General features: G+C 34.6%; 1 protein-coding gene across 16 annotated transcripts in view; it reads left to right on the forward strand.

Moving 5' to 3' along the window:
* The window catches only part of DMD (dystrophin), a 2,111,713-nt gene that overhangs the window by 778,116 nt on the left and 1,316,456 nt on the right, over positions 1-17,141 (forward strand). For all 16 annotated transcript variants that reach the window (XM_053892047.1, XM_053892050.1, XM_053892044.1 and 13 more), the window contains 2 exons: positions 10,710-10,951; positions 15,535-15,715. In XM_053892047.1, the coding sequence (XP_053748022.1) occupies positions 10,710-10,951; positions 15,535-15,715 (423 nt within the window). The remainder of the gene's footprint in view (positions 1-10,709; positions 10,952-15,534; positions 15,716-17,141) is intronic.

Raw genomic sequence — 17,141 nt, forward strand, 5'->3', positions numbered from 1 at the left:
TATCAGCTGAATTATATCAGACAAGTACTTCCTGAATGCAAATTTAAATTGAAGTGGGTTTGTGAGCTTTTTATTATTCTTTCTTAATGCTAAGGAAATTATTAGAGGAAATTCATCTTTGAGTCCAATGGAAGAAAATGGGATGTGCTAGAATATTTTATCAATCTATTGCGGAGAAATCAATTTTAATGCAAATCCTGCTAGCATTTGTCCAAGTAATTTAAGAAAACAAGGTTTGCAGAAATCATGGGGAATGTAAGCAATCCTATACTATGTGGAAACTGATTGTCATCTGATTTTAAGTGATTCTCGCAATATATTTTTCTGAACAGACTAAAATTATGTGTAAGGCCTCATCAGCAAACCTTTTGCTAATAATATATTTGACATTTTTTCTGTTGCTCTTTATTTAATTTTTTAGTCTTTTTACAAATGACTCCTCAGGGGAAAGTTTATTTTTTTTAACTTCAGCTGTTTTTGAGTAAGGTAAAAGGGCAAAGCTAACAATTTTTTTTAAGAATGAATTAAAATTAACTTTTCTGAACAAAATACTAGTTATTGACATCACTTGTGAACAAACCTGTTTGAAATTGCCATTGTTCTGCTACTCTATTCACTTCCAGATAGAAGTAATTTATAAGACTCGGGTATTTTCAGACAAGATTTTTTTTTACATATTTCACAGGATACGTTTGTAAGAATATAATAACCAAATGTAACAAATGGTTTTTTTTTTTTTTTTTTTTTTTTTGTACATGTCAGCTTTTTTGAGAACCTGCCTGCATTCTGGGGCATAATTTTTGTGTATGAATTATTTCTTTGCCTTAATTGCCATGTTGGCATTAAAAAGTTCAGTGATCTTCCTAGGAAATCAATTCATTTTTTTTTCTTTTAATGAGCCCCATGACTGTATTTGGTTAACAATAAAAACAAGCAAACATGACGGCTAAAGATTGGGTTAACAGGTTAATGAATACATAGAAGATGTAAAATACTGAAAGGTTATTGTTTGTATGTATGTTGCTGGGTGCTTTGACTGATGAGTTTGATAACAGCATACTTGTATTAAATGAAATTGTATTATCTAAAAAATGGTTTTGTAGCTGTTAGGCAATTTACCCCAGGAACTATATTATCACTTTTTTTATTTTTATAATCCAATGTAAAGTCTATACCTTTAAATGGTCTCATTTTATAATCACATATCAAGTGTACCTTACCTCGAATCATTATTCAAAACCGTTAAAATTTAGAAATGAAGGGAGTGACTTTTTTGGTAGTTAAAACCACAGATAGGGGGCGCCTGGGTAGCTCGTCGGTTGAGCATTAGACTTCGGCTCGGGTCCTGATCTCACAGTTCGTGGGTTCGAGCCCCACAACAGGCTCTGTGCTGACAGCCCAGAGCCTGGAGCCTGCTTCGAATTCTGTTGTCTCCCTCTCTCCCTCCCCCTCCCCCACTCACACTCTGTCTCTGGCTCTCAAAAAAACAAATAAAGCATTAAAACAATTAAAAAAGAAACACAGATAGGATTAAAAGGATTATATGATTAGTGATGATGTCATTTTCTAGATTAATGCCCTCATAGCTCTAAGTTTTGGAGACCTCAAGAAAAATCAAGACATACATTAGGTCCTTAATAAATACAGATTGGTGAAATTCCTAGCAAAGCAAAGTTAAGGCAGTAATGGAGTTATTTTTGGTCAGAGAATAATAATACTTCTAAGGATATTGGCAACTTGTGAGGAGAACAAAGAGCAGTAAGAGGTAGGGTGTGACGTGTGACATTCCTTACTGGTTGACTTTATTGATCAAATTTTAAGCTTCTTATCTGTTAGGCCAATAAAGATAAGGTCTGACGGTTAGATGATCAGGCCCAAATTTGGGCTGTAGCTAGAGCATAGCTCTTATGCTCCATTATTTCAAACAGTTTATATGATTACTAAAAAGTAGACTCAAAGACTGTAACTTATCTTTCTGTTCCTTTTTGGTCTTACACAGAATTAAGTGTAATTCATGATACTTATTTTATGTGATTGTGCAATTGGTGAGTTAAGACAGACACACAAATAAATGCCTGGAACACCTCTCCAGGTATTATTTCACTGGGACTCCTAACCCTAATTTACGTTGGCTGCAGGGGCCTAGAACCAAAAGCTAGAGTTAACTGGTGTGGCTCAGGGAGCTGAAAGTTAAGGTCTGAAATTTACAAGCCCAGAATTTCTTTTCTCACATTTAGGCTGTGGAGTTAAAGTAAAACTCATAACCGTATAAAACACACATATATTCTTACCGTTTTATTTATGGAAAGGAAAATAACCACTGAATCATGGCACTTCATTTATGACCTCACGTAAATGTATATGCCTTTTAACCAGGTACCTTGGCCTCCAAAATAAAGATAAAGACAAGTCATTCTTGTATGATGTTAAAATCTTGTTCAACTGATACAAATATTGATAGTTTGTTTTATTGTGCTCACAACATTTAACATATATAGTGTGAAATATGTATAAAGAATGACATAACTATTTTTAAAAACATTTTATAAATGCTATATTTTCTATGTATGTATACATAGAAAGCTGAATTTTTTTACTTCAGATAATTTACCCCAAGATTACAGTGCTTCTTTAAAGTTCTGGAATGATTTCAGAACTCCTCTTTGAAATTTTTCTTCAGAATGAAAATCGAAGACATGCAAAAAAAAATCCTCAATACTTATATTTTGCATCAGTTTTGGAACAAAATGGAATGGCACATCAGCTGTATTTCTAAATCCCTTTTGGCCATTTCTAAATATCTACTGAAAGAATGAATTTTTAGCATCACCTAAGAAATGCAGAAAACAAAACCTATCAGTCTTGAAGGCAGTTTCTCAAAGGAAATTAAGAAAAAGGGCGAGTGTCTTAAAATTGTTACAAGTGTAAGGTACCATGATGCCAATATAGAAGTGACTTTGATTTGATGTCACAGAATTTTGTTCAAAATCAGTTTTAGGTCCTGAAAACACGATTTCTCGTAACATGTGTTTAGTTTTGCAGGCTCAAGTAGAACTTAGAACCAACTTAAGATAATTTTCATTTTGACTGTACTTTATCAAATGCAAAGACTTATTTGCAGAATATTAAAATACACTTAAATATAGTGTGAATTTTAATATTATATTGTGAGTTTTATACTAGAATGATTTATATTTGGGAAGTATGTACAGATTCAGTAGGAGACTCTTACGAATTTATTTGCAACCTTTTTTTTTATACCCAAAAAAGGGAGGTTGAATAAATTATTTGCATACTTTAAGGCTTAGTGGAACATTTTCCTTCAGGATGTCCCACTTCTTTTGTAAGAGTGTGAGTGATGTTCCTGATCCTAATAGGCTAAAAAAAGAGACTGCAGTGCCACTAACAGAGAGAGTGTTAGCTTAAAACTCATGTTTTTAAGGTTTTGACATGGATTTTGGTAGAATTAACTGGCTTATCTATTCCTTACCTATATTCTTTCTGAACTAACATTAAATTTGTGCTTCTTGTCAACACCATTTGATTGGATAAGTATGGGAGTAATTTGAGAGAGTGTTGGATGGTGAAGAGAAATTCTTTATTAGAGAAGTTTTTTCACACATGTAATTTTTATGAAACTTATTGTCACTCTGAAAGATGGGAATAATAACTTCAGTCTCAAGAAATTGTTGGCTTTCTAGAATTTTAATGAGAGTGACTGGGAGACGAGACTGGGTACCTAGTGATCTAATTATGTTTCCTGCAGCTGTGTTATACCGAGAAGGAGGGCTTCCAAATTTGTATTTATTTCATTTTTTTTCATGGATACGATGTAACCTTCTTTAAGTTTTTTTAAAATAATTTTTCGTGTAAATACAAAATTGGTATAAAATGATTAAAATTTTAGAAAATTTAACAACTAAATATGGTAAAGAATCTTGCTACACTATCATTACTATTGATTATTAGTTAAGGAATCCCAATTTCCTAAGATTTATGTCAAACAGTTTTTTTAAAACTGATCTGCTTACTTGAGAGCCAAAGCTTTGCAGTGTATGAGTGAGATGATAGGATTTCAGGACATTCTAGAATATTTTTATATCTAAACATTTGCTTACTTTGTTTCTACCTATTTAGATTAGACTTTATTCTTAATTTTGTTTGTAAAATAATGTCCTTGCATCTCTATTTGTTCTCCTTAGCAGCCAGGTATTTTAAAAAATGCCTGGTTTAGATAAATTGTTTTCCTTTATTATTAATAAAACTACCAAGAAAATACTTACATCAAACCATTTATTTGAAAGCACACGTAAACATAGCTCAGTTTCCCCACCTTTATATTTCCCGCATAAAATTGTTTGACTACAATATGCAGAGGAGATACTGTGATATAATTATCTAATAGGGTTAGTGATGTTTTCTACCTTAAACTGAGCTTCACTTTCAATTTCTAATTGTAGTTTTCTGTATGTTAATTAAGAGTCTGAAGACAATCACATTAAGGAAACGTTTAAATAAAAGTAGTAATTATTAGTATATTAGACTAGAAGAATATCTCAAAACGATCATCCCTTGAGTGTTAGATTATAGTGTATAAAATAATACCTAATAGTAAGTTGGCTAAGGATTGTAATTAAATAGTACAGACCGATAACAGAGACAAGAACACCTCTTATCTTAATATTAACTATGTAACTGTATTTTTAGTATTTTGGTTTGTAGTTCATTATGTACTTCATATACATGATGTCTTTTGAGTTTGGGCAACAAAATTTTGTTAGATGGATAAGGACGCGGATTGTATGTAGTTGGACTGGCTCATCTCAAAGCCAGACCTCTCATTAGCTTCTCTTCACATCGTTGTGAAGGATTTTCAGTGACAATAACTCTTCTAATTATATTGTTTAATAGGAAGACATTTCACGACTGATCTGTGTAACCATGGGGCCTGGAAACAGTACTGTCTGCAATAGTCCAGCCCCTCCATCGTAAATGAATAGCTTTCCACAGTTGCACCCATTTTCTCCTCTCTTATCCTCCTTACTCTCTCCTTGGTTCTGGGTAGTTTGATTTATGTCTCCTGGTTTTTTTTTTTAGTATTGCTTGGGTAATGGTCTCCACAGACTTCTTACTCAATAAATGTTCTTAATTGAGTGGCACATTATTCTTTTTTTTTCTTATTTTTTTCTTATTTTTTAAAAATATATGAAATTTATTGTCAAATTGGTTTCCATACAACACCCAGTGCTTATCCCAACAGGGAGTGGCACATTATTCTTTGATTCCAATCTCCAGGGGAAAAGACTTCTTGCTGTGTGTGTGTGTGTGTGTGTGTGTCTGTGTGTGTCTGTGTGTGTGTGTATGAGAGAGAGAGAAGGAAAGGGAGAAGGTCACAGTGGTCACAGTTGTTGGAGAAAATTAGTCACGAAAACAAATATAAGTAGGAATCTGGCCTTTGTCTCATAATTCAGTGATGTTTAAAAATAGGAAAAATTGAAGAAAGAGCTCAAGTGGTAATTTATGCATTATATTCACGAGGGGTATAAATTTATATAAACCTACTAATTTTTAAAAGCTATTTAAAAAATGATACAGCAATTGTATACAAGTGAGTGTGGCCAAAGAAACCTCTAGAATTTAGTCTACACTACTCAAGCCTTATTTTCATGGACTCAGTAAATTTCTATTACATTTTAGGCGGTTACGTTGGATGCCAAATTGACTTCTAATGACCCTTACCTAATATTCAATAAAAATTGGAGTCTATTAGAAACTTTATTTTAAGTTTTCATCCTAAATATTCTTCTAATTCAAGAGCTCTGAAAACACAGGTTTTGCATTATTCTACCCTGGCTTCATGGCTAATGATGAATATACTTGATGAGGAATACTTCACTTTAAGTGGCAGTTCTGAAGTACTTGCATGGAAGGTGGTGCACAATTAAAATTATTCTAACAGTCTGTTATGCACTGTACACAAGTAATAAAATTAATGGATGCACTTGAAGTAATGATCCATTTCCTCTGGGTGCAATATATTTATTCATGGACTATTTCAGGGGTTGTTTAGAATATGAGATGTGAATGGATTATGATCCATTATCCCTGAGATTCTAATGTGCTACTAAAAAATGGATTCCATAAGTATTGTTCATAATGCCTGGTGAGTTAGTGTTTGTATTCTTAAGTAGCTAACAAAAATTTAGAAAAACAGATGGTCAAATGATTGATGCTTAAAACTTTTCAGATATTTACACCTAAAAACTGTCATAAAACTAAATTTTCAGTTGAGTTAAGGAACATGTAATTCTTTGAAATACACATAAAGCAGTTATGTAGAATAGTATAATTATTCATATGCAAGTATTCGCTTGAAAAAACAGTATCCTTATTTATTCTACACAAATTTTAAGGAACTTTCTTATAATAGATAGCTGATTAATTCATGAAGTTGAAATAATGGGTTTTATAGTTTTAGTTACAGAGAGATACATGAAGTGATGTGCCATGTGACCGTGCTTTTGATCCTTCCCCCAAGTAGTTTAAAGCAAACTGGAAGCAAAAGAGACCATGTGCATGTTTGTGTTTGGTTTTTTGTGTCTGTGGGTATCACTTGATATTCATATTCATATTCATATTCATATTCATATGAAGTAAGCTATTGATTTAGTATTGTGTGAGTTCACAAGTACACTGTATTTGTTCCTTACCTAGTCTAAGCTGAGTTTAGAGTTTAGAAGGACAGATTACACTCTTGTTGAGCAGGAAGTATATTCACACATGAATTAATACAACATTTCCATGCAAATCCTTCATGATATATCTTATTCTCTGTGATCAGCATCATATCTTTGCCAGTGACATGTAGGAATTTCTGGGTTGTTTTTTGTTTTCATTTTTGGTATGGTTGCCCCTTAGAACATGAATTGAAAGTGATTATAGATATATGACCAAATGTGCCAAGCTTTGCTAATAAACTCAGGAATTTATCACTGGTTGATATGATTTCTTTGAAAAGTTTCGACATATATTTTTATATCCCATATTAGTGTCATATTATATAAACTTAGCACTAACTTTTTAAAATATTAGTCATTAATTTTTTTATAAATGACCCCTTTGCAGTCATTAAAAAGACCCCCACCGGGGCATTAGAAAGTCGGTTGGGTGTTAGACTTCTGCTGAGATCATGATCTCACAGTTCGTGGGTTCGAGCACCACATCAGGCTCTGTGCCGACAGCTCAGAGCCTAGAGCCTGCTTCGGATTCTTTGTCTCCCTTTCTCTCTGCCCTTCCCCCTCTCATGTTCTCTCTCTCCCTTTGTCTCAAAAATCAACATATAAACATTAAAAAAAAAAAAGACCCCCACTATCACCAATGTCAACATTTGAAAGATATGATTTCTTTTTTTTAAATTTTGTTTAATTAATTAATTAATTTACTTTTTGAGAGAGAGAGAGAGAGAGAGAGAGGAAGAGGGAAAGAGAGAATCCCAAGCAGGCTCCATGCTCATTGCGGAACCCGATGTGCGGCTCAGTCTCACGACTATGAGATTGTGACCTGAGGTAAAATCAAGAGTTGGATGCTAAACCAACTGAGCCACCCAGATGCCCCAGGATATAATTTCTTTATATTGTTGTTAGCTACATGGTATTGTCTATAATTTTGACCAATATTTATCGGTTGCCTGGCATATGTCAGACTTTGTGTAACTTCTTCACACACGTTAACTCAGAACCCTCATAGGTATCCTATGAGGTCAGTTCTCTTTTAGCCTCATTTCATAGATGAGAAAAATGAGATCCAATGAGACCAAATAATTGAACCTAGTTTACTCATTTAGTAAAAGGATTCAAATTTGAACTTGGTTCTGCCTAATATCAGAGCTATTATTGTGAATTTCTAGAACTTTGTTTCCCTTCACCATTTATCCTAATAGGGAGAGCCTTCTGTCACCTATCATTGTATTTTAATTTACCTTTATTCAATTATAAAAAGCAGTATGTTAATGAGTAAGGAACTATAGATTTCATAATGGATTTGTACAAAATTTGCTGCTTCATTTATTTTCATTCCTTTTACAGTGATGTTTACCATCTGGATATTTTTTTGGCATGACATATTGAGCCGATAGTTTTGGGTGATGATCAACAAGGACACATTAAATTCTATCCCTAGATTTTAATATATACCACAGAACCTATGGGTAATTCATTACAGTTAGGTTTATATTTTTCTGATTCAATTAACATCTATTACTCATATTGAAAATTAACTTAATTTTTTCATTTGAGAAGGAGTTTTCATATGATTGACCTGTCTCAGGGACAATGAGATATTTCTCTGTGTATTTCCTTGTAATTTAGACCATGTAGCATCAGCTCATCAGTACCTTTAGCATGTCTTACCTGCCTGTCTTGGAATTGGACCACCCTGGTGGTCTTCTCAGTGCTTACTCAGCTTTACCATATGCTGAAATCATTTCCTCTAAACATCATTTATTATATACATTGCATATTTTTGAATCATTATCTAACATAATATAAAATTTCTCCCCTGTATATTTTTAAATTATTCTCTTTCATTTTCCAACAATAATGTTAGCATTTTATCATATTTTTTTTTTATCTGAGTTGCCTAGATGACCACAGGTTTGGATTCTTCACTGACATTTTGTAACAAACATGATTATTTTTTTTAATTTTTCTTAAATATTTATTTACTTTTGAGAGAGAGACAGCATGTGAGCAGGGGAATGGCGGAGAGAGAGGGAGACACAGAATCCGAAGCAGGCTCCAGGCTCCGAGCTGTCAGCACAGAGCCCGACGCAGGGCTCGAACTCACAAACCATGAGATCATGATCTGAGCTGAAGTTGGATGTTCAACTGACTGAGCCACCCAGGCGCCCCTACAAACATGATTATTTTAGGGGCGCCTGGGTGGCTCAGTCGGTTAAGCGTCCGACTTCAGCTCAGGTCACGATCTCACGGTCTGTGAGTCCGTGAGTTCGAGCCCCGCGTCGGGCTCTGGGCTGATGGCTCAGAGCCTGGAGCCTGCTTCCGATTCTGTGTCTCCCTCTCTCTGCCCCTCCCCCGTTCATGCTCTGTCTCTCTCTGTCTCAAAAATAAATAAACGTTAAAAAAAAAATTTCAAACATGATTATTTTATAACTACAGTTACTTCATGGCATCTCTAAAGCATATTTTGGTATAATTCTTGGTCACTGCTCAAAACCAAATTTTCACAAACAGTATATCACACAAAACATCCAGATTTCTCAACAAGGCCACTTGCTTCCTTAACTATTAGGAGAGTATTAGAAGAATATTTAGCTTGTACAAACCTTTTATAGTTGTATATATGGGGATATGCATATTTTATCTTTTTACACTTTATCTTAAAGTTATTTTTCTTACAAAATCTATCATCCAAAGAAGGAAGAAAAGATTGTTGCCAATAATATTTGCAAAGTTTGTGTTCTCCAGTGTCTTATCAAAAGTGAGGTTTCAAATGCATTGAGAGATGTGGTTTGGTGTGTGTGTGTGTGTGTGTGTGTGTGTGTGTGCATGTGAGTGAGTGTGTAAGAACACCTAACTTTTGTCAGTTAACTATGGAGAGTGATTTTTTGTAACATAGCATTACATGATGTTGCTACTCTTTCATGATATGTATAGGATAATATATACTTGGATTGATATTAGTCATCACATATCACATTATGACAAAACTTACATAAGATAGTATATATTGGGGTGTCTGGGTGGTTCAGTCAGTTAAACATCTGACTCTTGATTTCAGCTCAGGTTGTGATCATACACTTTGTGGGATCGGGCCCTGTGTTGGGCTCTGTACTTACAGTGTGGAGCCTGCTTGATATTCTCTCGCTCCCTCTCTCTCTGACCCTATTCTGCTCACACACTCTCTTTCTCTTAAAATAAATAAATAAAACATTAAGAAATGATAGTATATATTAAAACACAGTGAATTCCTAACACATAGTAGAGTGATAATGATGTTTTTATGTTTCCCGTTTGACTTGGATAGATTTTTTTTCTGCTTTAGTTTTGCTATAGATGATTTTAAAATTTTCAGATCACCTTCCATATTTGTAAATGATATGTAAGTAATAGTATTTTTTCATATTAGATTTTTTTTAGTGGTTGTTTCAATTTTTTGGACCCATGGAAAATCTGCTTATTTCTGGCTTTTATAGAAGAATCAGAGAATTACTGCTTTTTGATGAATTTTCTTTTTTTTTTTGTTTGAAAATCCAAGTAACATTTTGGCTAATACCCAAACCATTTAAAAAATACAAATGTTAGTGTTTCACTGTACATTTTAATAGCATACATGGTATTTAACAATTATTTGGAATCCTCCAAAACATTTTTTTGTCCATGATCAGTCTTCCAGCCACCTTCAGAGCTTTGACCGTTTTTGTTTTTATTTAAATATATTCTACTTCTCTACATCTTATGTGTCCTTATTTATTACTTTATTACATTCATACTCTTGATAAGATGCATCTCTAATAAGTTACAATCAGTAATCAGAAATCATTGGTACTTGTGTTTCTTGATCAGTAAATAAATGATTTGTTTGAAATCCCTAATATGATGAATACTTTAAAACTTGAGACACATTGGTTTTCAGCTAATGTCTTACAGTCTGGGGCTTCAGTGGATATATTTTAAAAATCTTCTTTCTAGAGGGTGTTAATGCTGACAGCATCAAACAAGCCTCAGAACAACTGAACAGCCGGTGGATAGAGTTCTGCCAATTGCTAAGTGAGAGACTTAACTGGCTGGAGTATCAGAACAACATCATCGCTTTCTATAATCAGCTACAACAATTGGAGCAGATGACAACTACTGCTGAAAACTGGTTGAAAACCCAACCTACCACCACATCAGAGCCAACAGCAATCAAAAGCCAGTTGAAAATGTGTAAGGTAAGATTCTTTCCTCCTATTTGGATCATGATCAATAGGAATTTCTTGGCAGTTTCCAGAAGAAGAGTAAATTATTTAGTAAAAAACTTACCCATTGAAGGATTTAAACACAATAAGGATAAAAATATAAGTGAGGAAAATGAGTTTAAATAGATAATGCATGATGTCTCGATCCTAAAAAAAATGTATTTAGCGTACTCACACATGGCTACTTGATTTTGTCAGTTTGCAGAATGGTGAGGCAGTTTTGGAGTATGGAAGCAACACATATCCTAGGAGAAATGGCCAATAACTGGGAGATCTTTTTTTATGGCAACTCATGTGCTAAAAGCAAAACTCAGTCATATGTTGAAAAAGTGGAATCCACACAAACACAAAAAGTTGATATATAATTGGATGTATAGGGAAATTCTTTAAAACTGACAGTTCTCTCAAATTAGGATAATTTGAGGAAGGTTTCTTTACCAACATACTTAACCATGGTGCTTGGAGTATAGAGGAACCATAAAGGATAGTACAGTAACCTGGCGTCAGAGTTGTAACCATTCTCAGGACAGAAATGATTTAGAGAAGTTACAGAAACCTAGAAGGAAGGAGTTGGACACCTATTGTAAAGACAGCCTTAAGAGCCAGCCCAAGTGCCATGCCAGGAATGGAGCCAGAACAAAAAACATGTTACTTCACTGTCCTCCGTGACTCCATAATCTTAATCCAGACAGGGCTCCACACTGGCTAAACTTAATCAGAAGGCAGATTACAAAGAGCTGTAGTCTATAATTGTCTTTCCTCTGAGTCCTAGAAGTGGACAATGGATCTGGAGGCCAAACAACGTATAACTGGCACCAAAGAACTGGAGAAAGAGATTAAACGAAAATGTCGGCTAATGTTAGGAAACCAGAGTTATACCGTAATGAAAATAACTTGAACTTTTTTCCCGTGGTTATTATGTTCTGAGTAATTTTCTTGGGATATGGGATAGATGAAAAGGTTTCTAGAATGAATCTTGATGATAGACTGAGATGGCCAGGTTTAATATAAGAAGCAGTGAATGAGGATCAATTTGCATACTTTGAAAAGGATGGTTTAAATAATGGAAAACTGGAAATGGAAAGGTGACAGGGTTTGTTTGGAGGTGTTGTTGAACCCAGGAAGTGACGGGAAATTCAGAGCTAGTATGAAGTAAAAACAGTTGAAGGACTTGATGATTCTTCTTCATATATTGGAGCTACAACTTTACTAGGAAATGATTAAACTCAGGAAATACATTTTTAGATAAAGAATATAGGACAGAAAGACATTTAGCTTTTTTATGCAAATAAGTAAATCTAGGGAATTTTTATACTTAAACACATTTTGCTGTTAATAGAAATCATGAATCTTTACAGTGGAATACTCCACCAAATTATTTCTTGCAATAAAATCTGATGCTATTACCTTAACCTGTTTCTTGAGATTCAGATACAAAAAAATAACCATAAATTGTACAAGGAACTGGAAGAGGGCTATTCTGAATGCTGGCCATAGATGGGTGAGGGGTGGAGAAAAGATGAAAGATGAAGGCTAAAAGACAGGCTCAGAGGAGACAAGCAAGGACTCTAAGCGCCTGCTAGGACCTTGGTCTTTATCCAAGGAGCAAATCGAGATCATTGGTGGTTACAAATCTTAAATATTGTCTCCAGGTTAAGGAAGTCATCCTAAGTGAAATTATTTCTTTTTTCTGCATTCATCCACAAGGTTCCAAACTCCTTCTCTATGCACCTTTGGTTTCTCTTAATTTGATGAATCACCTTAGGTAAAATATTGAGCAGGATAAGCTCAATGTCATTCACACAACAGTTAAAATTATACTATTTGGCTGTGATTAATGATAGTTGAATAAATGATTCTATCTTGTTTGCCAGTGCATTCTGTTACTTGGAGATGTTTTCTAAGATCAGACTGCAGTACTAGCTCCAAATATAATGCTTACAAGAACTGGTTCTTAATTTGTTGGGGGTTAGAGAGCCCTTTGGGAATTGCAAGACATCCATGGACCCTTTCCCAAGAAAAATAAAAAAGTTTTTCCATCAGATAAACACAAAATTTTAAAGGATAAGCAGACTCAGGGAAGATGTCTTACTCAGGAGGACTCACCAGATTAAGGCCCTTTTTATGAGAATAATAAGTAATTGTTAACATCTTTTAAATGTTAAATATTTCAGGTCAAAATGATCTCTCCTGTGATTTACTCTGAGAACTTTAAGGTCTCAACTGAACAGTTGCCCAAATGTTTTATTAGTTTCAAAGTCCCTTTGTTTTGCAGAACACGCTTTACTATACTGTAGGCTCCTTCGATAGCCCCCTAAACAGGAAGAATGAAGGCCCTCCATCTGGCCAAATGTAAATCAGGTTCTTAAATGTTTCACAGCAGATGCCAATGCTGCCATTTGTAAGCCAAGTGTACAAAGTGCATGCCTTCAGTTCTATAATCAAAAACACAGAGTATTACCCTTTATCTCTTGACCTATTCATCCATGGATATGATATGCGCCTGCCTTCTAGCCCTTGATTGAGAGGCTTTATACTGGAATGGAAGAGATGAGTCCCCTCCCCATTTATATAAATGGCTTTCATCTTCACCTACCAAAAGAATTTGATTGTCAGAGATTAACCTACCCGAATCAACTCTTACTGTTAAAACCACGTGACAATATTCCTTTGAAAGTTATCTTTGTATCTTCTAAAAATCAGAACAAGTGACAGCGCCCATTAGAGAGTCTTGCAACTATGAAAGGATCTTTGTGGTAAATTTATCTTACTCAATCCTAATAAAAAAGTTACTTTCTCCAAAACAGTGTGAATGCCTCCAAAAAATAACAACTTTTTCTTTTTTTTTTCCTTTTCATTTTGACTTCCAGGAAGCTCAGATTTATATTTAGTTCATAATTACTGTAATTCTTTTTATTTTCCCTTCCTTCTAATTGTCTTGTGATCAAAATTTCAAATTTTAATTGTCGTGTTTCTTACATTTTAAATGGTACGCAATCCTGAAGTATTTTTTTCTAAAGGTAGCATAGGTGAGAATTATAAGTAAGCAACCATGGTAATAATACTTAAATAAAGAACATTTGGAAGTTCTGTTTGAATTCAGATTATATATATATACACACACATATATATATACACACATATGCATTTATACACATATACACACATATACATATATACATATATATATATACACATATACATATATACATATATATACACATATACATATATACATATATATATCAAAATTCATTGTGTTTTACAATGACATCATATCTGAATTTGGACTGGCCACATTTCAGGTGTTCAGTAGCCACATATAACTAGTGGCTACTGTATTACACAGCACAGTGGTGTGTCCATGTGACTTTATCACACAAACGGGGGGTACTCTTTGAGAGTGAAAGGGGGTATTATTAACAATTATGGCAGGATGGGGTGCCTGGGTGGCTCGGTCGGTTAAGCGGCCGACTTCGGCTCAGGTCATGATGTCACGGTTTGTGAGCTGGAGCCCCGCGTCGGGCTCTGTGCTGACAGCTCACAGCCTGGAGCCGGCTTCACATTCTCTGCCTCTCCCTGTCTCTGTCCTCCCTTGCTTCTGCCCTGTCTCTCTGTCTTTATCAAAAATAAATAAATATGAAAAACAAAAAAGCAATTATGCCAGGACAAGAAAAGAAAAGCAGAGCAAACTCTCACCCTAACTGAAACAATGGTCATTGCCTGTTCAGTCAGGAGAAGTAATGAGACCAAATAAGAGATCATTTCAGACATAAATATTTGTGTGTTTATATAAGTATTACATAGATTATAGAATCTAGGTGATAGCAGTATATAAAGATATATTTGTAATTTAATGTGGTAGGTATGTATGTAGATATGTCTAATTTATAGTCTTCACAAGTGAATTTAAAGAAAACTGTTCGTTAAACACGCTAAGAATTTGAAGCAAAGGGACATAATTTTGAGATAAGAGGGGTGCAGAGGACATTCACGCCTGATTTATTGAAAGGATATAAGGCCATTCATAGTACTTTTCAAGTATATATTCATGCCCATTAATGCTGTAAATGATGTCCTTTTGAAATTTAAAGACAGTTATATACGATGCTATCTATGGAATGAAGAGCCAAGGTATTCTTAAATTGATGCCCTGAGCTAGAGACTTGCCTAAACTGTCATGGATACTTCTTATCAATTTTTTTTTTTTAATTTTTTTTTAACGTTTATTTTTTTATTTTTGAGACAGAGAGAGACAGAGCATGAACGGGGGAGGGGCAGAGAGAGAGGGAGACACAGAATCAGAAGCAGGCTCCAGGCTCTGGGCCGTCAGCCCAGAGCCCGACGCGGGGCTCGAACTCACGGACCGCGAGATCGTGACCTGAGCTGAAGTCGGACGCTTAACCGACTGAGCCACCCAGGCGCCCCTTATCAATTTTTTGATAAGGGCATTAAGCTAAGCTTGCATCGCTGCCTTTTAACACCTTTCTTTGCACAAATGTAATCTATGCAAAGTAAAAGTTGTATTTATTTTAATGCTCTATATTATGGTACAGGATGAAGTCAACCGGCTTTCAGTTCTTCAGCCTCAAATCGAGCGATTAAAAATTCAAAGCATAGCCCTGAAAGAGAAAGGACAAGGGCCAATGTTCCTGGATGCAGACTTTGTGGCCTTTACAAATCATTTTAACCAAGTCTTTGCTGATGTGCAGGCCAGAGAAAAAGAGCTACAGACAAGTAAGTAAAAATACTTGAAATGGCTAACTTGATATTTCCCTAATTTGCTACTTGTTGGAAAAAGAGAAGGTGCTGACGTGAAAGAATAATTTCTGTCAAAGGAATCCATCGTCCCTACAGTCTGTAGTAACAAGTAATAAGATACTGTTGTTGGAAAACATATGTATTATATTTCCATTTCTCCCCCTCACCTACCATAATAATTTCATGACTTTGAGGAACAAATAAAATATATGTTTTATATAGGCATTAATATCTCCTTGGTGGGTTGCAAATTCTGCAGTCAAATATTTTGAACAGTGGAGGAAATAAAAGAACAGTTGGAGCCCTCTTGGTGGCTTTTCATTATATCCCGTTTGCTTTGTACAAGGATATTTAGCTAGGCATCTTACTAATACTTCTATCCAGTTTATATGCAGACTATTATAGCTGTAACAAGCACGTAGCAACTGAAATTCAGCCAAGAACAAATTATTCTTAGGGCTGCATTTTACTATTAAAACTATGTAACTATGCGGTTTCCTCATTTTCTCATTTAATAGTAAGATACAACCTCAGAGTGGAGAAGTTACACGGATTCCTACCATTTGACTAGCACAGTTTTCAAGATGTCTCTTTTGATTCTCATCAATTTCCTCTAATGCTATTAATACATAATATCTGGTCCAAAATAGCCCTACTAATCAGCTTAATTCTTAAGACAAAAATTCCTTTGGCAGACTGGTTTATGAACACTGCCAAGCATTAGTAAATGAGTTTTTCGTTCACCATACGCATACATGCCTGTGTACATAATGTGCATACAGAAGATTATAGAGTAAAATTGGATTTTAAGGCATTAAGATAAAAATATTTTGAAAAATGTCTTCACCAAATTTGTTACGAGAGGCGCAGAACATGTATTTGTTTTCTACTAAAACTTTAATTAGTTGGAAAACATATTTTTTGACTACTTTTCTTTGCCAGTATCCAAAGAATTTACCACATGGTAACATTTCTAAAATCAATGTTGTGATACACGTAAAGCTTTCCCTATTTTCCTGGTTTTTAAATTTTTATTTCTTGGGGAGGTCATGGAATGAACTGAATAAAGCCAATGATAGATGCATATGCTTTTTTGTTTTGTTTTGTTCTTTTCCTTTAAAGTCATTTTGGCTGAGGGATTTGTTTTCCTAGTAGGGCATCAGTTAATGCAACTTTACAGTGATGTCAGCTCCCTCTAGTGGATTTCAGTATACTTGTTGCTGGGTATCTATAAATCAAAAGGGGAAAGAAAAGATTATTAATGACTGTCCTAAATTTTCAAACAGTGACCTATTTAACAATAACGCATCTTTCTTGTCATAAAATCGGCAAGTCTCCCTTAAAATCAAATATAGGTTAATGGCTATACTGTGACTGCTGGGTAAAAGAGCTTATTCAGCAG

This window comes from Panthera pardus, unplaced genomic scaffold, assembly GCF_024362965.1.
Source record: "Panthera pardus isolate Hobbes unplaced genomic scaffold, ASM2436296v1 HiC_scaffold_27, whole genome shotgun sequence".
In the NCBI taxonomy this organism is placed as follows: Eukaryota; Metazoa; Chordata; class Mammalia; order Carnivora; family Felidae; genus Panthera; species Panthera pardus.